Source organism: Pseudozyma flocculosa (genome assembly GCF_000417875.1).
Source record: "Pseudozyma flocculosa PF-1 unplaced genomic scaffold scaffold00002, whole genome shotgun sequence".
NCBI classification, from domain to species: Eukaryota; Fungi; Basidiomycota; class Ustilaginomycetes; order Ustilaginales; family Ustilaginaceae; genus Pseudozyma; species Pseudozyma flocculosa.
In genome coordinates this window covers 409,874-430,065 of record NW_006920870.1, presented here as the reverse complement: position 1 = coordinate 430,065, position 20,192 = coordinate 409,874, and the positions used below count along the sequence as shown (strand labels likewise).

The window sequence follows — 20,192 nt, the reverse complement described above, 5'->3', positions numbered from 1 at the left end:
GATGCAGGCCCGTCGCCGTGCGCCCTCCCTTGTCTTGTCCTACCCTTGGCCACCCACGTTAAGGTTTGGACCAGACAGCGCACCGTCGTGGCCAGGATGCAGCCCAAGTCTCCCAGGAGGGACTCAACATCATCGCTCTCTTCGATCTTCGCCACCGACCACGAAGACGAAGGCAGCACGCGCGACCCACCCGTCCGGCGAACCTGGATCAAAGTCACAAAAGCACGACCGACACGTCCCCCCGCGCCTCCTCCATCCCGACCGGCCAACAGCTTCATCCTCTTCCGCGGCGACTTCAGCCGCAACTACCGCCAGCAGAACCCCAAGAGCAGGACGACCTCGCAGCTGATCAGCCAGATGGCCAGCAAGGCCTGGGCAGAGTCGTCGGAGGAGGTCCGCCAGCAGTACGGCGAGCTTTCCGTTGCTCGGGCCCGGGAACACAGGCAGATGCTCGCCGCCCATCAGGCTGACAAGCCGTGCGCAGTGGCGCAGTCCGGTGCTGCGGTGACCGCCACCACCGGTGCTGCCGATGCTTCCGCGGCATCGTCCGACGCTGCGACACGCGTGACCGCAGCCGCTGCCAAGCGGTGGCGGAAGGTCTCGACAGCATCGCAGCGGAAGCGCAAGTCGATCGACGCCGCCCTGGAGGCAGCGACGCCCAGCGATCCGGCAGTGGCAGCACCGCCCATCGAGCTGATCAAGCGTAGCCCAGCTAAGAGAGGGAGGCGGAGTCTGGATGCTTTGCAGACATCCTCGCAGTCGACCGGCGCGAAAGCATCTGCTCAAAACACGAGGAGCCGCTCACAGTCGGTGTCTTCGGCGGTACATGCTCGAGCATCGCAGCCCGACCAGCCCGAAAAGGCACAGCCGCCTCCCCTTCCCGTCGGCCAAGCTGTGACGACTGAGGGCAAGGAAGACCTTGTGGACGGCCTCTACAAGGCATTGGGACCGGAGAAGGCGCGGAAGCTGGCCGAGTCCCTGAAGCGGCGCGGCTGGACGGTGCCCTCGCTATCGCAGACCGATCAGCACAGTTCCGGTCCTGGCTCACAGACGGCTCCGCTCCCGCGCCGTCCAGAGGAGTTCGGGATGCAAGCGCCACACATCACCCTCCGGACTCGTAACGCTGCTGACCATGCAGCCTTGCAGGACTGGACAGTGACTTCGTCATACAGCGCAACCGCCCCTCGGCCAGACGGCACAGCGGCTCCGTGGGAGGTGTTTGCCAACCACACCATGTGTCAAGCCCCTCCGCGAGCATACTACTCGGATGCGATGCTCGAGCAACTTGGCCTTCTCACGGCTCCGCCTGACACCTGCGCAGGGCAGGCCGCACCTGACTTCGACATCGCCGAATCGCACGCAGCTGATGGAGCAACAAGCGACACGATCCAACCCAAGCAGCACGAATCGCCTCGAGACGGCCATGACTACCGCGGCAAAATGGCGGCAGATCCTTCGCACCAGTACGACATCTTCGATCCGTTTCAGCAGCAGCCAGCGGATCTGCCAGCGGCCGACGGATATGGCCTTCCGCAGCGGCAGCTCCATCAGCCCACGATAGCGTCGACCAACGAGTCAGCCGTCATCGACGATCTTCTCCGCGCCATCTTTCCAGAGACCTCGCAGCCGCGGCTCGACCCGAACTTCGCCACCGAGCTCAAGCTGTTCTCACAACCTCCAAAGCTTGACTCGGATGCAAGCGTGCAAGCTACGTTCAGCAGCTTTGACCGGCAGGATCACCCTCTTGCTCAGACAGCTGTCTGCGAGGCGAACGCGTATGGCGAGTCGTGCACTATGTTGAGCAACTCGGCAGCGGCCGGCGCTGACCACGGCGCGACCGACCTCATGCCGGCCTTCGACATGCCTGCCGCAATTGACCAGCTGCCAGTAGTGTCAAGTCCCAAAGTCGAGGTCCGGAATCAGCCGTTCACAGCAGCTGAAGGCCGTGTTGATGACCTCTTGGGCGAGGTTGGGGCAATGCCCGACAGCTCTCTGCTGCTGACGCAGACTTTCGACCCTCCGATGCTCGGTCCGCTGTTCTTCGACGTTGCCTCCTCGACACTAGCCACGACGCCAGCTGCCGACGCCACGCGCGCCCAGACTCAACAGCAGCAACCGCCGGGCACGCCATCCGGGACGCCGACCCGCAGTCAGTCGCTGCGACATCGTCGGCAGCAGTCGCGCAGCAAGTCGCCGGGACGCAAGGAGCGGCATCAGCGACGCAATTCGCACGCCCCCACCTCGATGCCCTTCTCTCCGCCCGTCACTGGCGTCGACTCGACCTGGCTGCAGGACTTCCTGGATCAGACGGCGGTGCACGCCGCGCCGATGCACAACTTTAGCCGTCCACTCTCCATCACCTCTCCGCCTCCCACGGCTGCGCCGAACCAGGCGCCGAGTACGGTGAAGACCGATACTGAGGTGCCGGAGTGGGGCAGCTGGCTGCAGAACCTCGATCCATCGGCTGGCTACGGCGGTCCGAGCTTGGGCCAAGCGGCTTCGACGATCTCAGCACCGAACGCGGTGCCGCCATGGCACCCAGTCGCCGACTCATTGAGTCCGATCAAGGCACCGTCACCGGTCATCATGAATCACAACTATCCCTCAAGCAGTTCGGCGCAACAGCCGCACCACGCGCACGACCTCGGCGACGCCTCCGCCGCCCCACATCATCCGGCCGCCTCATCAGGAGCAAGGTCGAGTCTCGAGGCGGCCATGACCTTCCGCCGCCAGATCCCGCCGCCCTTGTCTCTGCACAGTCCGCCGTCCTCCACGACGTCCACCGGTGGCGGAGCGAGCACGGGCAGTACCACTGACGCGACGTCGACGTCGGCGTCGACGTCGAAGCTGGCCAAATGGGCCACAAAGGCGACGCAAAAGTCGCGCACCCTCCTTGACCGCTTCAAGTCGACGCCGCTCTCGCCGCACCGGCAAGCTCAGCACGGAGCCTTCTCCCCGCCTCCGAATGTGTTGCCGCGCCCGCTTTTCGTCTACCTGGACGAGACGGCCGAGGCTGCAGAGGGGGAAGGGCAAGCGCAAGCGCAAGGGTCGGCACCGTACCCCTCCTCGGCTTGCCTCACTGCCATTGAGACTGTTTCTGTGCCTCCAGATACGGCCTCGTTTTCGCTAGAACAGCAGCAGCAGCAGCCACAGCAAGCGGGCAAGGTGGAACAGAGGGGAGGAGGAGCAAGGCAGACGACGCCCGTTGCGGAACAGCCGACCATCAAGCTCAACGGGGAGTACACGCGCGAGGAGCTGCTAAGGCTCGTCCAGGGACGAATCTGAAGCGCGTACTTGGAAGGGAAGAGAAGGGAAGGCAAGGGGCGGGCTGCGACTTCACCGACAAACTCCACGAGATGGTCACGACCCACAGACGACCATGTACGAAGCCAACGACTTGTCATTTCCCAACGCGGTCCGGTCCCCTAGTGCAGATCGAGGTTGGCAGGCTGGCCAAAGAAGGCGAGCGAGGAAGGAGGCGCGGTACTCGCGTCCTGCATCCTCTCGGCGGCATCGCGGTGCTGCTCCTCTGCACCTCCCGGCGTCGGTCCCTGCTGCTGGACGATCATGGACTCGTGCATGTTCGGCCCGTGCGTCGAAAAGGGTTGTTGGGGATACTGGTAGCCGAGGGGAAGATCGAAGGTGGAGAGCGGGGAAAAGAGGCTGTCGTTCGCTTGCTGCTGCTGCTGCTGCACCGTCTCTTGGGCCCTGTGCATCGTCGACGACGGTGGAGAGAAGAGGGGGCTGGAGGAGCCGGCCATACCGCTCGGGGCACAGTTGAGCGGCGTGTAAGGAGAGGCGCCGAGTAGGGGTGTGCCGCCGAGCTGGTGGTGCTGCGACGAGAGCGCAGTCGAGGCCGGCGCGCCGTGTCGGACGGACGAGACGTCGTCGAGGTGCGATCGCGGAGTCTGCATCGTCGTCTCCCCGCCACCGCCTCCCGTCGAGGACGGCTGGGCCTGGTAGTGATGCGATGGCGGAGCGTGAAGCAGGTCCGGATGGCAACCTCGCTGGTACGCGCCCAGATCGTACGCGGCGAACGACAACGTCCAGTCGACGTCGAATGTCGCGGGCGTAGTCGTGCCGCCGCCGCCGCCGCCTTCCACGCCTACACCGAGCCTGGCGGTGCCGATGGTGTTGGCCGCAGTGTGGCTGAGCGGAACCGGGTAGGTCGAGACGGTGCACCTCCTCCTCTTTTCGGACATCACCGCCGTCGAAGTCGCCATCGCCGCCGGGGGAGGACCCGTGAGGGGCCTCCTCAGATCGGCAGGATGCGTGACGCCCCTCTTGACGCTTCGACCCGTCCTTGCCGTGTCCTGCTGCGTCGCCATGCAAAGGGGCGTGGCGGCACCGAGCGCACCCACCCTCGACCGCATCCCGCGGACGATGCCGATCAGGACGCGGCGATGCTCGGCCGCGGCGAGATGCAAGGGTACGAGGTGCCGGAAGCTGTTGATTGCCTCCTCGGCCTCGTTCAGCAGCTGAAAGGCGTTCGCCTGCTGATCCTTTGCTGCGCTCGAAGCGAGGAAGCCACCTGCGACGATGAGATACCGAGAGTACTCTGCCGTGGGTCCAGTCATGAGCCAGAGGTGCCGCAAAGGCGTCAGTACGGCAGTACGAACGACCGATGCAAAGACGGCCGTGCTCACCGGCAAGATAGTGACCCGGCGGCATCAGCCTGGCCGTCCTCGACGTCGCCTTGATGATGTGCAGCGCCGTCTGCGTGCATCGCGCCAGGTCCGTCTTTTCCTGCTCGATGCTCGACATGGTCTGAAGCAGGTTCGAGTCGCGGAGGAGCGTCATTTGCAGGTGCATCCGGGTGGTGTGAAGCTGCCAGGTTCCCCATGGTACAGCAGGAAGCGGATCGAGCATGTCAGACGAGACTCGCTCCGCAGCAGCTCGATGGCGTGTGGTCGGAGGCTCACCTGTGAATAGGCCACGCAGCTCTGGACGGTGAGGGCGTCGGCCGGATCCTGACTTCCGTCCCTGCTCCGCAACGTCTCCGGTAGCGAGGCCTGCCACGAGTCGAGTGCAGCATCGTGGGTTCGCAGCTTCTGCAACAGCGCGACCTCGGCATGCACGTTGCCGCGCACGCGGGCCTGGTGCAGCTTGGCGATCGTCCGGGCGACGCGACCGGCCTGCCGAGTAAGGCAGATGAGCGCGATGAATCCGGGCATCAGGCTGAGAGGAGGGAGGCAGAGTCGGGCGGGACGAAGGCGGTCCGACGTCAGTGAAGAGCCGGCCTTGGCGAGGCATCGAGGACGAGAACCTTGCAACTCACAGCTTGAGAGAGTCGCGGTCGCCAAATGGCAGCTGGGCGTCGATGTGATCGTCCTCGATGCCGAAGGGCCTGCCGAGGCTGATGCCAAGCAGCCTGTCCATGACGTATACGCACCACCAGGTGCGCCGACGCAGCTCCCTGTCTTGAGGCGAGAGCGTAGCGTGGTCGACGTTGCGATGCAGACCGAGGTCCTGGGCCAGGCGCGTCGCGTGACCAGCGCAGATCCAGGCCTTGGCGGGAGAGCCTGTAGACGCCATGTAGTACGCCTGCAACAATGCGAGCTGGACAGTCTCGATGCGCGGTTCGGCCAAGCAGCGGAGGCCAAGGTCGTGGCACTGCGAAAAGTACGACGATGCGGCGCCCGCCCGACTACCGAGTGGCGAAGCGTCGAAGCCGCCGGAAGCGCAGAACGGGGCCTCGGTCACGTTGTTCTGGCCCGTTTCTCCGCGCTCGAGCTGGCAGGACGCAAGCTCACCGCATGCCAGCAATGCCGAGACCGTGGCGAGCAAGGCGACGTCAGCCGTCTGGCTGGCCGCCGAAGGTGCCTGAAAGAGACCCTCGTATGCGGCGGTGAAGCTGTCCCGACAGAGGACCGGAAAGACGGGATGGATGCGGTCAAAGAAGACCTGGACGAATCGGTCGCTCACCGACCTGTGCGGGAGGGTGATGCTGCCGGTCTCGCCGAGGGCCGAGGAGGGCGGAAACGTGGATGCATCGTTCGAGCCGAAGAAGAGGGAATCATACTGAGTCCGCCCCACGGCGACGCCGCCAGGGTTGCCGGGGGCGCACGCGCTGCTGGCTTCGCTCAGATCCGTGACCAGCGCAAGGGTGGAGCCAGGCCCAGCGTATCTCAGGTGGTGACTGTAAAGGCGAGGAGAGCAGGAATGTCAGACCGTCGTAGCAATACGCGGATGGGGCCTGACCACAGGGGTGTCCATGCTCACTCTCGGTCGGGCCTGAGAACGCCGAGGTCGCGCCGATCGTCGATGCCCGTCGAGTTTGGCTGCACGCTTGAGGGGTTGAGGTCCATGCTGTGATCCTCGCGCTCTTCCTTGGGTTTCGGCAGGGGTGGTGGTGCAACCATCTCGGTGACAGGAGATGCGGCGTCTGACTGCGACGCGTTACCGTCCGCCAGCCGCAGCCCTTGGACCATCGAGGAGTACAGGGAAGGGGGCTGCAAGTGAGCTTGGAGCCGCCGAGAGGAGCTGAAGCGTCGCTGGTGGGCACACTCACGCTGGTCGTCGCAGGACAGAAGGAAGGCCTGCTCCATCTTGGCCAGACGCTGCTCGAGCGACTCAACGTACCTGTCGGCGGGGAATGAGCGGGCCATGCGGCACGGCCGATGAGGGTTTCAGCAGGATTTTGGTCGAGTGGGGCGAGGGCATGGTGGACCGACTCACCTCCTACTGTAGGCCGTGCGGTCTTTTGTATCGGCGTAGTGGCATTCCTCGACAAAGGCGATGCAGTGGCTGCACGGCTTCTTGCCGTTGCACTTGACCTTCTTGCGCCGGCACACCTCGCAGGCGCGGTAGACTCGCTTGCGCACGCTGCCGCTGCCGCTGCCGCTGCCGCTGCCCTCGGCCTGGTGCGAGCACGATGGCGGCGCGGCGCCCTCCGACATGGCGCGGCTCGAGTCAGACTGCGGCGAAGACTGCTCAAGCGGTACGCTGTGCGCGGATCCCGCGTCTTCCAGCGGGAAGAGCGAGGCGGACATGGCAAAGTCGCCCTGAACGCCGCTGTCTCCGTTGGGTGACATTCCGGTGTTCCTTTGAATATTGCTGAGGTCGTGTGGCCGTGTTTAGGGTCTTGGATGCAGCTGGGAACGGGCACGAGGCTCGCAGGAAACTTGTCGCTGCTGACGAGGACGACGTGTCGCGATGGGGTGTGGAAAGGCTGGTTGGGCCACAAGGCTGGGAGGTTGCCTGGTTTATATGCCTAGCTCGACCGCGTGCGGCTCCATGGACGAGGCAGGAGGGACATCTGGCTTCGCGCGAGGACGTCCATGAGCAGTGTGGGCCATCATGCGCACAGCCTGCTGCTCGAGCGCGGTAGGAACGGAGCGAGCAGGGGAGCGAGACGAGGTGGTGGGACCCTAAATCGATCCGATGCGGTACTGGCGGGACTGGCCATCTCTCGCCTGGCAATCCGGCCAAGTAGCCGCGCGACGGCATCGGAAGCTTGCTTGGTAAAGGCCGCCTCGCTCAGCGCGCCCCTTCCGGTTGTGGCGTTGACGTTGCCTCGGAGGTTATGTATGGCGGCGGAGGTTGCGGAGGCAAGCGACCGCCAGGAATTGGCCGCCCTAAAAGCGCAGCGCCCAGGGTCCCCGCTTGCCGCCTTCGACCTGCTTCATTACGGCCGGAGGGCAGCTTCATTCTGCGTGGGAGAGCTCGGCTTCGGCGATCGCCGCCGTAGGTCGTAGGGGGCGACAGGCGCAGTAGCCACAGGGACCTTTGCTGTAGGCTGTTTGCCGTCATCATTATTGTCATACATCTGCCTCGTGCGGTTCGCATCATGGGCCATGGAGCTGAGCGAGAGAGAGAGGGGAAAGGAGCACGAGGCAGAGCGCATCCCAATGTTGATGGGACCATGTAGCAAGGCGTGTGTACCGATGCTCAGTCAAGGCTACCTTGCCTCACCCTCTGGCTCGAGCGGCCAAGGAAGAAGTAGCAGAAAGCGCCTCATTTGGCCTTGCGGCCAGTCGGAAGTTGGAGGATATTGTTTGCCAGCCGCAGCCTACGGCGCCAGAGTTGCGGCGTCGGTGGCCGCTCGGTGCGTCTGTTGCGTGCAAGCTAAGGCTTGCTGACCTCTGCATGTAGAGCGGCTCAAAACCCCAACGAGGTGCGGGAGGGCACCAGGCAGGCAGGTCGAGTTTGCTGCATGTACATACGTGGCTGAATCGGCTGCTCGTGGGCCACGGCCCGAGGGTGCAGCCAGCGGCGAAATGAATCGTTTTGGGTTATTGTTCCTGAGGCAGATCCGGCCGTTGATCGACAGCATCATCTGCACGCCGTAGCGGCCAGGCACTCGTCCCGCCGCAATGGAGCGGCCCTGCTACCATCGATACGCCCTAGCCCGGGGCCCACCCCGCCCGCTTTTTGGCCCGTCTCGACGCGTCGCCTCGTGTACGTGTGCCTGCGCGGCGGGAGGCCCGAAGCAGGTCTGCGTGGTGTGGGACCCGGTGTGTGTCAGAGCAGGCCCGGAAGGGGGCTGCTGGTTGCCGTGTTCACGTCTCTGGTTGCAACGTCCTAGCGTTGTCGGCACTCGCGGGCCGGGCGGTCTTCAGCGGAGGGCGGTCAGGGCGTGAAGGAGGTAGCGACGCACTGCCTCATGAAGTATCGCTCAGTGTCGCTCAGAACAGTCGAGCGGTAATCATGGAAGGCCATGTCCATGTCCGACTGCGTAGCCAGCCGCCGCATCGCGACGGACGATGGCACAAGCAAGCCGCGGCCCGCTGTGTGGCTGACTCCAAAGGCAAGCGAGCATGCGAGTTAAGGCTAAGCTGGCGGCAGAGCGCCTCGCCCGTGGTCGAGCGGGTAGCGTCGGCCTCGAGAGCTTCGGTTCAGCCTGCCCCGCAGCCAGGTCGGGCATAGAGGGCCAACGTCGGCCTTTCGGCTTCGGACTCGTCTGAAGAGCTCCCCCTTTGGCCAAAGATCGCTCTCCGATGTGGGCCCCGGTTCGGTGTGGCTTTCCGGCAACTCGGGTCCCACCGATGCGCAGGAAACATGCTGCAGGTAATGAAGGTTGGCGCAATGGCGCCCACTCGGCGGACGGCAGAGCCGGCCGTCAAGGTACGTCAAAACGTCACCAGCTTGGATTCCGATCCCACTTGTACGGGAGCGGGCTTAGGAACGGTGTCCAGTGTCTCTCAACTCGTCCTCGCCTTCCTTGTTCAATCCGCCCTGCCTTGGGTCGTAATGCTCTGTTCTCCTCTCGAGATCGAACGAAGATCGAGGAAGAGTGGAGCTCGCGTGCAGGCATGAGCCCGAGCAGTTCTGAGATAGCCAGGACGATTGATCGATAGGGGCATGCTGAGGCGTAGCTGAAGTGGGACCATCTACGCCCGCAGCGCAGCCACGCCACCGTCGAGCCGCGGCACGTCGGTAGCTTTTAGGGTGGCTTTAAGCTCGGCGTTGGTTAAGCGGCAGCAAAGACCCCTTGCGCCCTCGACCGCTCGCGGCGGCAGCGGCCTTTCGACAGGTCGCAAGACGCCGCGCTGCACCTCGAGATCTGGACCTAGCTGTTGCTCTAGCTCTTCGCGCATGGCCCGAGTCGAGCCGTCGAGTTGGAAGAGGCAGATGCGGTACCGGATCGTGCTCAGCGGCCGAGCTCGATGCCCAACGTCCTGGAAGATTTGGCCGGTGCGCCCCGACCGAGGTAGGCTGCGCGAGCATCGCACGACGCCGCCTCGCTCCTGCGGCAACACTGTATAAGGCTACGTCCAAGAAGCGGCCGTTGGGTCTGTCCGATCCCATCTCTGAGGCGTCGAGATTAACACCCGCAGCCATCGGTCGGTGGCTGCGTTGTCGTCGTGCGATGCATGTCTGGCTGGGGGAGAATATAGTACACGGATGGTGGGCCTGTCTTTCCGTCCGGAACCTCGCCCGTACGGTATGGATGTGACGGCGACGTTACCGAAGCCGAAGGTCGAGGGGTTGCCCGCGCAGTACCCTGGCGTTGGGCGAAGCCGCGCAGCGATGCGCCTCAGAGCTCTTCAATCACCAGGTCCTCGTCGTCCGAATCCAGCGGCTCCTCGGCTCCGACGTCCTCCTGCCTCGACTCGGCGTCGTCCTCGAGGTCCTTTGCAGTGGCATCCGACTCGTCCCGCTGAAGAATGTTGACGAGGCGCACGACGGCCTCGGTGATCTTCTCGTCCTTTTCCACCAGATGCGCGGACCGCAGCACGACGTAGGCGCCGCGCGCCCGCAGGCACTGTCGGCCGTAGAGGTTGGTGCAGAGCAGCAGCAGCGACTCGACCAGCATCAGCCGGAGCGCAGGATCCCGCTCCCGCTTCTTGTCCTCTGGCAGCATCTGGCACTCTTCCGGCAGCGTCTCCTGGTCCTCGAAGTCGACCTCGGCCATCTCGGCGCCGTCGCAGAGCGGCAAGAGCAGGTAGGGCAGGATGTCGACCGAGGATGGTGGTCTCGTGGTGGCCCGCAGCGCTCCCCGCAGCATCTCGTCCTCTCCCTCCCTTGCCGGCGGAGGAGCAACCAGCAGCTTGTGCGCCGACTTGACAAAGAGGATGTTCCTGCAAGGTTTCAGGGCGACGAGCGACAGGTCAGTCGAGTCGCTCGCTTTGCAATCTCAGTCAGGCCCGGATCGGACCGGTCCGGCACTCACTTCATGGCGCTGATGACGCCTCCGCGTCGGATCAGGTTGGGGTGCTCGGTGAAGGCCATGATGCGCGCGACCGGATACTCAGTGGCCGCAGGCAAAGCCCCGTCAGTGGTGCTGTCGGCCTTGGCCGCCGCCGCCTGGGCCGATGCTGATGCGGCGGCCGACGAGGCCGAGAGCGGTGCGACGAACCAGTCGCGACCCCTGGGCAGGACGGTGACGTTGGCAAAGACGCTGGCGAGGAAGTTGCAGTTGGTCTTTCGCCGGATCCGTGGCCGACCGTCGGGGCCCTTTTCGACCTCCTCCTTTTCCTTTGTGCCGTCCTCGTTCTTGGCCGCCTCCTGGATGCGCTTCTTCATCGCCTCGAGGGTGCTGCCCTGCGAGTCGACGGTGGCGCCCTCCTCGAAGGCGTCTAGGAGGCGCGCCATGGCGGGCACCTGCTCCTCGGACTGGTTCGCCTGGTCGACGAGGCGCTTGGCGTACGACTCGGCGGCCGCCTTTTTCCTGGCGTACTCGGGATCGCTGGGCTCGACGTCCATGCCGGACACGGCGGCGTCGAGGTCGGCGGTGGGGATGAAGTCGTAAAAGGGGCGCGCCTGGACGCGGAGGTCTAGGAGCTCGGCGCAGATGGGCTCGACCTTTGTCAGGTTCGAGAGGAGCATGCAGGCGAGGTCGGCCAGCAGCGAGACGGGGTCGGCAATGTAGTGCACGAGGAACTCGAGGAAGCGTGCGTCACCGATGCGCCTGGCGACGACCATCGAGTCGGAGAGGTTGATGAGGGCGCTAAAGGCATCGTGGGCGGTGATGGGCTGGTCCTGGCAGAGGCGCTTGAGGTCGTCGATGGTGTCGACCTCGTTGCCGTCCCTGCCGAGCAGCGGGGAGCCGTCCGGGTTCTTGTGCTTGGACAGGAGCAGCGAGCGGTGCGGGCTGGTCTGGGCGCTGAAGCCGACAATGTTGCTCAGCGCCACCTGGCGCACCTGGGCGTTGGGGTCCGTCAGGAAGGTGAGCACCTCGAGCTCGGCGGCCGAGGGCTGCGCCGATGCCTTTCTCGTCGTCGTCGTCGTCGCGGCGGCCGGCATGGTGGCGGTGGGTGCGTTTGTGGCGATCGTGTCGTCTTCCGAGGTCGCCAGCGTCAGCGGGTCGGGCAACAAGCCAAGGGGAAGTCGAGGTGGTGATGGAGCGACGACGGCAACCAAAGCAGGCCTCCCCCTCTGCTAAACGCCGGCGGGCCACTTGGAATCTGGAATCCTGGAATTTTTCCCCCCCGCGCCCCGCCTCTTTCGCCGAGCTTCCAACCCGTCGAAAAAGAGTCGAAAAGTGGAGCAGGCAGGACAGGCCCCCGCCTCGCTCCGCTCCAATTCCACCTCGCCCCTCCTACCGTCCAGAGACGTCAGGCACGCAAGCCCATTCAGTCATACACCTTTTCTTGTCTGTTCTTTCGCACCCGAAAGGGTTGCATACGAAAAACGATATACGATACAGAGAAGATTAGCAACTGAGCCTGCAGAAGGATCCAGTACTTGATCAGAAGAGTAGTTCCTTCGGGAACCTATATGTTTTTGGTCGCCGTCCATCCCCCATCCCCTCGACGGCGAGCGGCGACGGGGGATGGAATGGGCATGGGCTGGGCTGGCATCGTCGACGGCGAGCGGCGACGGGGGATGGGGATGGGCTGGGCTGGCATCGTCGACGGCACTCGACGGCGAGCGGCGAGCGGCGACGGGTGACGGGGTGGCATGCCGATGAGGGGAGGGTGATGGTCGGCAAAGGGGAGGGTTGGTGGATGGCCTTGCGGGGGACCCGGCGTGCGGCGGGCCCTGCAGACGACGACGACCATGGCGTGAGGCCTGGGCTCTTGACATTGCTGGCCTCGACGTGCGATGGCCTTGCAGGTGACGAAGACGAAGGTGACGACGACGGCGACGACGACGGCGAGGTTGATCCTGGGAACCGACCTCGCCGGGCCATCGCGTGCTGTGCCGGCGGTGCTCAGGGAGCTATGAGAGGACGAGCCAGAAGAGGCAACCGTCCGTGTGTAGGGTGGTGGTGAACACCATAGGTACGTGTATAGCAGCCCTCGCCCCGGTAGGGCTTGGGGACCTACCTGCCTCGGCGGACGAGGTGGCCATGAAGAAGGGGAAAAGAAGGAGGGCGACGCTCGACGGGGCGATGGGGGCCCAGCCTTTTTAAGGCACTCCTTGCCTCTCCTCGAGGTCTCGTTCTGCCACCCACATCGAGGGCGGCCGCTGGAGAGAGACTGCTGGAAGGCCTCGACGACCTCGGCCCTATGACTGGGCCCCCCCCACATCCGATGAGGATGCCCCCTACCTTCGTCATCCCCCCTTCAAACAATACCAGATCTGCCACGGGATCCGTGGGCCGGCAACGATGTGCCAGGGTGACCGAGCGTCGCCGTGACGAGGGTCGTGACAGGTGGTCACGCCAACGCAGCACCATCCACGCCTGCACCGCCGGCCCCGTGCCCGAAAGGGGGCTATCATGACCGGGCATTGCCGGTCATTCTCTCCTCCTCCCCTCCCGCATCGATGCTCGGAGCCCAGTGAAGTCAAAACTCGCTTGCCACGGCGACACCTGGTCAAGAGGAGGCGGCCGCGGCAGCTATACGCCCTTCCGGAATATCGGCGTACGATGCGGGTCGAGCCCGGTGGCTTGCGAATGGGTGCGTCTAAAAGTACAAGGAGACCTGGAGCTGGCGGAAAGGAGTGTGTGTCGGTACTGCGGAAAGAGGTGAGTTGCGGACACTGTTCGATGGGCGAGGCGGCCGGGCCCAAAGGTCGAGGTGGTCGCTCCGTCACTTCATGTTGGCAAACTCGCCGACCTTCTGGAAGCTGGCGCTTGACCCCTCGGCGGCGGGCGCCGTTGGCTCGGTCTCCATGTCGGCGTCGGCGTCGGCGGCGGCGGCGTCGGACTCGACCGGGCTAGACTGCTGTACTGGTGCGCCGTTCTTGAGCGCGCCCTGCGCCTCGCCCTTGCTCCTCTGCACGATGAGCTCCTTGTGGTTGCCCTCCTGGACGACGGTGCACTGGTCGCTGCGGGCATCAGATGGGGGATGAAGAGGCGAATGGTCGAGCGGCGTCAGCATCGGATGCAGGCTAGCCCAAGGCCCTGGCGGGATCCTCGCCTTGGAGATTGGGCAAGAGACGGCGTGAAACCCACCGGTACGTGCCGCTGACGCGGATCATGGTAAAGTTGGGCAGCGCCTGCGGGTCGCCCTGCCAGTCGCGGAGGAGGCGGACGTTGGTGGCCGACATGAAATCCGGAATCTCGATGCCGTCAAGGTACTCTCGCCTCTCGCGGTCGCGCACGTCCTTGAGCTCGACCTCTCGCTTCGATGGCGGGCGACCGTGCCTGCGCTCTGCGAGGAGCTGGTTGATCTCGTCGTCGTGGCGCGGCAGGAAAAACGTGTTGAGAAAGTCGTGGACCGACTCGAGGTCGGCGAGGTACTCTGACGTGTCGGGCAAGAGGAATACGAGGGTCGAGATGCGGTCGACCTTTGCGGAGAGGTGCTTGTTGCGCTCCGTCTTTGCCGATCCGAGCTTGGTCTTGCGGTGGGCGACGCGGGCCATCTGGGTGGCCCTGCGCGAGTTTGGATGGGTGGGGCCCGACTTGCGCTTGAGGGAGCGCTCCGAGATCTGGCGGTGAAAGCGATCGGGGAGAAGAGCATTGCGGACAGCGTCAGTTTCCATCACGGCTGTAGACAGGAGGAATGGCGACGGGCGAGGAGAGCAGAGCCGGCGTGCTGCGGCCGTGCCGGTGCCAGTGCCAGTGCTCGAGAGAGCGGCGCGGGATGCCCACCTTTTTGCCTCCCATGGCGGCCGGATGTGCCCTGTGTGGCTGCGAAGCAGGGTAAGCCGGTGTCGGTTCGATCCTCGCTGGCGCCAGGCGGTGGTCGGTATTGCCTCGAAGCTGGCGGTGTTGGAGGATGGTGGCGGGCAGAGGGGTCGGGAGAGGAAGCAAAGCCGGTCGAGGTGTCACCGAGATGGGAAAAGCCGCCCACAAAAATTTCCAAAATCGCAGGGCGACGCAGCTGCACGCCAGCGCCGCTTTCTTCTTGCTTCTTGGCTTCTCCACACTCGAGGCGAGGCCAGGCGAGGGCGAGGTGAGAGAGTGTAGTGCCAGAGCCAGCCAAAGAGCAGCGCAGCCGCTCGGAATTCGGGATACGGGGCTGGGGTCACAGAGGCACAAGCAGGCGCCGACCGGGGGGCAAGCAGGCAGGGCGAGGCGCAGGGCAAGGCACAGAGCAAGGGCGCCGGTGCGGTGCGCCTTGGCTTGACCTGGCCTGGCCTGTGCCTGCCGGGCGCCCACCCACCCTTTGCCCCGCGCAGAGGCAGGCCAGAGCAAGCAGGCCTCTCTCGGCAGCCAGACCGGCCAGACCGGCCTGCCACGCAGCAGCGAGTGGGAACACCACCCACGCCTGCCTGTTCACCTCTCGGTGCCTTCCCCCTCCCATTTCCCCTCGCTGCATCACACCATCCTCGCATCCTCGCCCAAGGGCATCCGACATCGCCGACAGCGGTCTAGCCACGGCATAGAGCACCGCACCGATAGACTGCATCGACTCGTTCGTCCGGGTCCTTGCCCCCGCCTCGCGCGACCGCCATTGGGCCACGACCGCCTCAGCATCTGCTGCTTCCGTCGCCTCTCGACCCCATCGCAGCACCAATCTGAATCTCGAACCCACCAGAGCCGCTCGAAGACGAGAGGGCCATGCTTCCCTTCGACCCGTGAGAGCCTACGACAAGCCAAAGCCCTCGTCGCAAACGAACGATCCCGGCAGATACGCAGCAAGCCTGCTGCCCCGCCCTGACTGGAGCGTCGCCTGGCCGCCTGCTCTGCCCTGACCAAACTGCCTGCTGCCGATCATGTTCTCCAACTTCGTCAGCAGGAAGACGTCGGGCGAACGGCAGCATCGTCCCGAGTCCAACAGCGGCAGCGGCAGTGGCAGTCCGGCGTCGGCCTACGAGCGAATCCGGCACCCTCACCACATCGAAGCCGCAGGCGCCGTGCTTCCCTCGAGCCCACCACCCGCCGAGCGGCAGCGCGATCTGGGACATCCGAGGGGCCCGCGCCACGACAGCTCCGGCTCCACATCCTCCATCGGCATGATGCACAGGTCGCCAGCGCAGCTGCCCGAAGAGATGCGCGCCAGGGAGAGGGAAAAGCAGCTCGAGCGAGAACGCGAGCGCATGCGCGAAAAGGAGCGGATGTCGTCGAGGTCGTCGTCAGCGTCGCAGCAGACTCCACCGGAGCAGCCTGCACCGACCAGGGTGAGTCCAAGTCGGCGACGGCATCGCCCCCTGCCTCGGACCCCCCCGCACCATGCTGACGCCTCTTGCCTGCCGGGACGCCTCCACGCCAACCGCAGTACTCGTCCAACCACATGGAGTCCTCAGTCACACGTCTCCTGGTGGCCACAAAGATGCTGCTCGAGTCGCTGACCAAGTGGTCGCTGGGCGAGCGGTCCGAGGACCAGGTGTCGGACATCTATGTCCGCCTCGGCAACGACTTCAACTCGGCCCGCGTCGCTTTTGGCAGCTACGGCATCGACATGTCCGACCTCGCCTCGGTGCCAGACGACCTGCGCGCCTGCCTCGAGAGGTGCCTCTCGGAGGACGCCTCGCCCGCCGTGCTCGAGGTCCACCTGCCGCGCATCCGCGAGATCATCATCAACCTCCTCCAGGGCCTCAAGATGAAGCAGGCAGAGTACAAGCAGTTCCTTGTACAGCAGCGTGCCGCCGCCGCCAGTCGAAGCGACCGCGACGGCGCCACCGCGTCGGCTTCCGGATCGCGGCGCAGCAGGGGCGGCTTGTCTCGCTCCGAGCGGGTCGGAGCCAGCGATGGGCTGCCAGCCCCGGAAACGGCCGCGGCTGCGGCCAAGCAGGATGCCCTGCAGCGCGCCAGCTCCACTGGCAACCAGGCGCCGGCCGCCAATCCACCCACCAGCCCCAGAGAGGCGCTTGGGCAGACGCCGCTCTCGCCTACTCTCGCCACGTCCGGCAGGTCGAGCGTGCAACGGCCGCCCAGCAGGACCTCGCGGAGCTTCGGCGAGTCGAGTTCGCAGGCTGAGGCCAGATCCCTCCCCTTGGACGGCGAAGCCGCTCTGCAAAGGGCCAGCTCGCATGGCGGCGAGAGGACCATTCTTAGAGGCAGCACAGACGTCGCGCAGCCTCCTGGCGGAGGCGCCAAGCCGGTCCCGGCCGTGCCGAGCGACGTGGCGAGGCATTCGCTGGTGGATCCTGGTCAGGCGCCAGCGGGCGGTGCAGAGCAGGAAGAAGACGAGGAGCAGGAAGAGATCATCCCTGCCGTCGAGAGCGCCGAGGCCAAGCTCACCGGGGGGCGGCTCTCTCAGCGATCCAGCGGCCGTGGCGTCCGGCACGCGACGAGGCCCTCGGTTGACAGCAACGCCGATCCCGCCGACGCTGATCCGAGCATGAAGGCGCTCAAGAACCGCGATGCTCTAGAGCGGCGGGCGAGCAAGCGCTTCAGCGCCTACACCTTCAACAAGATGGGCGTCGGCCAAGGCTTCGGCCAGAGCTTCAACGCAGGGGCGCTCAACATGGCCATGTTTCCGCCCGTCAACGGCGCCCTGGGCAGCCCTTTGCCCGAGAGGCACGGCCGCGAGCAGCGTGCGAGCGGGAGTCGGCGTCTGCAGCGCCCATCCATGCCGGACTCGACGCCGTCCAGCGGCGCCGCCAGCCCGGCGGGCACGGCCAAGGCTGGCGACTACTTTTCCGTCCAGCCGCCGGCGCGTAGCAAGGCGCGCAACCCGACGTCGGACAAGTTTGAGCCCATCGAGGAGGTCAAGACGCCGACGTCGGCGACGTCGGCCACTGGGCCAGACAGCCTGCCGACGTCGCAGGGACAGCCGAGGCTGCGAAGGCCTAGCGACTCGAGGGCGTCGGCGCGGATCAACAACGGCCTGCTGTCGCCCGGGGACTCGCGCAAGGTCATGTCGCAGGCCATCAGCTCGACCGATTCGCTGCCGTTTGTCGACGCCGTCGGACCGCCGTCGGACCTCGACGACCAGAGCGGCGCGCCTCCCGGTCCCACTGCCGAGGAGCGCGTTCGGCTCGACGCTGCGCAGGACGGCGCCTTGACGGGCCGGATCGATGCATCGGCGGGCTCGCTCAACGTCTACCTGCAGCTCGGACGCCAGACGCGCAAAGCGACGCTCGAGCTCGACCCGTCCAACCCGCTCACGCGCGGCATCACCATCGCTCGACTGCGCATGCTCTTCATTGATCGGTTCGCCTATTCCCCCGGCATGGACGACTTCCCTTCAATCTACGTCAAGGACCCGGCGAGCGGCGTCAGCTACGAGCTCGAGGACCTCGGCGACGTGCAGGAGGGCTGTTTGCTGACGTTGAACATCGAGCGTGAGTGCCGCATTATCCTTTCCGATCTGCACAGGGGTCATGATGCGGGGGGATGAGTGCAGCACGAGCTGACTGGGCGTCAACCTTGCGTCTTCCCCGCCATTTCGCCAGCTCTGGACCAGGTCAAGCAACACCTCGACCTGTCGCTGGGGGCCATCACCCGGGAGCTCCGCGAGCTCAAGTCGGCCATGACCGAGAGGGAGCGAGAGGCTCGGCGGGTGTCGCACAACTTTGGCAACGTCGGCGACTCGTCGTTCCTGGCTGCTGCCAACGCGACGCCGACCAAGATCACCGATTCGCAGTTCCAGGCGGCCGGCCACCGCGTGGCCCAGCTCAAGCGCGCCAACACCCGGGCGGCCAACGCTGCTGCCCTGGTTCTGGGCGATGACGGCGTGGGTCCGGCTGGGGAGCGATCGAGGCGGCTGTCGATAGACGCCACGTCGACCACGAGCTCGACGCCCGGGTCGTCGGTGTCGGGCTTCAAGGTGGCGCAGGAGCTCAAGGCGCAGTACGACGAGCTGCAGGCGCTGCGGCGCGAGTTTGCCGTGATGCGGCAGCTGCAGGGCGACTTTGACAGCGACGTCAAGACGATCATCGGCGGCATCCGGGAGCAGGCCGCCAAGGTGCGGCAGATTGCGTCGGGTGACGTGGCGGCGGAGCGCAACTTTATCGTGGCGGGCAAGACGAAGCTCGACTCGAGCTCGCAGGAGGTGCTGACGCTGATCGAGGACCTGCAGGACACGGTCGACGACCTCAAGCTCGACGTCATCCAGCGGGGCGTCAAGCCGAAGCCGGCGCTGGTCAAGCAGATTACGTCGGACATTGAGCGGGCCACCAAGGGCCTGCTCGAGGTGGAAAAGTACGTGCAGACGGTCAAGCCGAGCTGGAAGAAGACGTGGGAGACGGAGCTGCAGAACATTGTCGACGAGCAGGAGTTTCTCAACCACCAGGAGAGCCTGGTGGCGGACCTGCGCGACGACCACGATGCGCTGCAGGAGGTGTTTGCCAACATCCAGCAGGTGGTCAAGCTGCGCGGGTCGGGGCGCACGGGCGGCAAGTACATCCCGCCGCTGCCCGAGGAGGGGCACGAGGGGCTGAGCACGGTGATGCTCGAGGTCAAGAGCCAGGCGGTCAACCACGAGAAGCGGCTGCGGGCGCTGCAGGCGGCCGAAAAGCAGCGTCAGAAGGACCTGGCCTCGCGCTCCGACGACTTTGCCGACGAGCTGGCGGGCTTCGTCGACGGCAAGGCGCTGCGCAAGACGGGGGGCCACCTCGAGGCGGAGCGCGTGCGGCAGAAGCGCGACAATGCCACCTTCAAGGCCATGTTTGGCGGCGGCGGAAGCGGCGGCGCACCCGTCGCGCCGGTGCCCGGAGCAGGGGGAGGTGGCACCGACAAGCCCAAGAAGTTCATCCTGGGCGGTGGGGGTGGCGGTGGGGGTGGCGACAAGGTCAAGGCGACGGCGGCAGCCTCGCCGCCGAAGGCAGCCGAAGGAGGCGGTGCAGTCGGTGCGATGGATGCGGAGGCGGAGGCTGCCGTCGAGGTCGCCGCGCCGTCGATGAAGAAGAGCGTCAGCGCCGCCAGCCAGGCCGAGTCTGTGGCGAGCCAGAGCGGCGATGGGGCCGCTTCACCGACCGGCGCCGCAGCGACGACCGAGACGGAGCAGTAGCGTCGGCCACCGTCGTCTTCGTCGGCAACACACTTCCGGATCCTTGCCAGTCCACGGCGCTTCCGATGGCTCGCACACTCTCCGCCACCCCCCTACTCGGTGCCACCTTCTACTACTGTCTTTCCACTTGCGCCCCATGAATAGACACGCTCTCTTGGTCCTATGCGATGATGGCTTGCGTTGCCTCGGTCATCTGGTCGTGGTGGCGTCCCTGCCTGCCAGGGTCCTCGTGCCCCCAGATTTGTTGCGCTGCCCTTGCGCGCCGGGCCAGGCAGGGAGGGCCCTGGCAGGCCAGACCAACACCCTGCAGGCAGGCACTGGCAGGCACTACTGACTGGCCTGCGCGACGCGTAAAAAGGCCCAGGGCGCGCGCCAGCTGGACCGGCTCTGGCCTACCTGGCCTGGCCTGGCCTGGCCTGAGCCAACGCTTTGGCTGACTTTTGAGTGGGGCAGCCCGCCAGCCTGCCTAGCCAGCCTGGCAGTTGAGAGCTGGGCTGCTGCTCTGCTCGTCACTTCGAC

The 20,192-nt window shown here is 65.5% G+C and overlaps 5 protein-coding genes across 5 annotated transcripts; 2 read left to right on the top strand and 3 right to left on the bottom strand.

Moving 5' to 3' along the window:
• Window positions 1-96: 96 nt before the first annotated feature.
• On the top strand, window positions 97-3,285 carry PFL1_00810 (uncharacterized protein; the record flags this gene model as incomplete). The annotated part of the gene is made up of 2 exons (XM_007878312.1): window positions 97-1,911; window positions 2,008-3,285. 2 exons carry the CDS (start codon window positions 97-99, stop codon window positions 3,283-3,285), a joined length of 3,093 nt encoding a protein of 1,030 aa, XP_007876503.1.
• Window positions 3,286-3,425: 140 nt separating this feature from the next.
• Window positions 3,426-7,034, bottom strand: PFL1_00809 (uncharacterized protein; the record flags this gene model as incomplete). The annotated part of the gene is made up of 7 exons (XM_007878311.1): window positions 3,426-4,558; window positions 4,647-4,827; window positions 4,923-5,178; window positions 5,279-6,139; window positions 6,223-6,421; window positions 6,512-6,582; window positions 6,679-7,034. The coding sequence occupies 7 exons, from the start codon at window positions 7,032-7,034 to the stop codon at window positions 3,426-3,428; spliced, it is 3,057 nt and encodes a 1,018-aa protein (XP_007876502.1).
• Window positions 7,035-9,979: 2,945 nt separating this feature from the next.
• Window positions 9,980-11,688, bottom strand: PFL1_00808 (uncharacterized protein; the record flags this gene model as incomplete). Its single annotated transcript, XM_007878310.1, has 2 exons — window positions 9,980-10,523; window positions 10,616-11,688. 2 exons carry the CDS (start codon window positions 11,686-11,688, stop codon window positions 9,980-9,982), a joined length of 1,617 nt encoding a protein of 538 aa, XP_007876501.1.
• Window positions 11,689-13,421: 1,733 nt separating this feature from the next.
• On the bottom strand, window positions 13,422-14,440 carry PFL1_00807 (uncharacterized protein; the record flags this gene model as incomplete). Its single annotated transcript, XM_007878309.1, has 3 exons — window positions 13,422-13,659; window positions 13,787-14,262; window positions 14,426-14,440. The coding sequence occupies 3 exons, from the start codon at window positions 14,438-14,440 to the stop codon at window positions 13,422-13,424; spliced, it is 729 nt and encodes a 242-aa protein (XP_007876500.1).
• Window positions 14,441-15,492: 1,052 nt separating this feature from the next.
• PFL1_00806 (uncharacterized protein) lies at window positions 15,493-19,673 on the top strand (the record flags this gene model as incomplete). The annotated part of the gene is made up of 3 exons (XM_007878308.1): window positions 15,493-15,897; window positions 15,996-18,006; window positions 18,118-19,673. The coding sequence occupies 3 exons, from the start codon at window positions 15,493-15,495 to the stop codon at window positions 19,671-19,673; spliced, it is 3,972 nt and encodes a 1,323-aa protein (XP_007876499.1).
• Window positions 19,674-20,192: the final 519 nt, after the last annotated feature.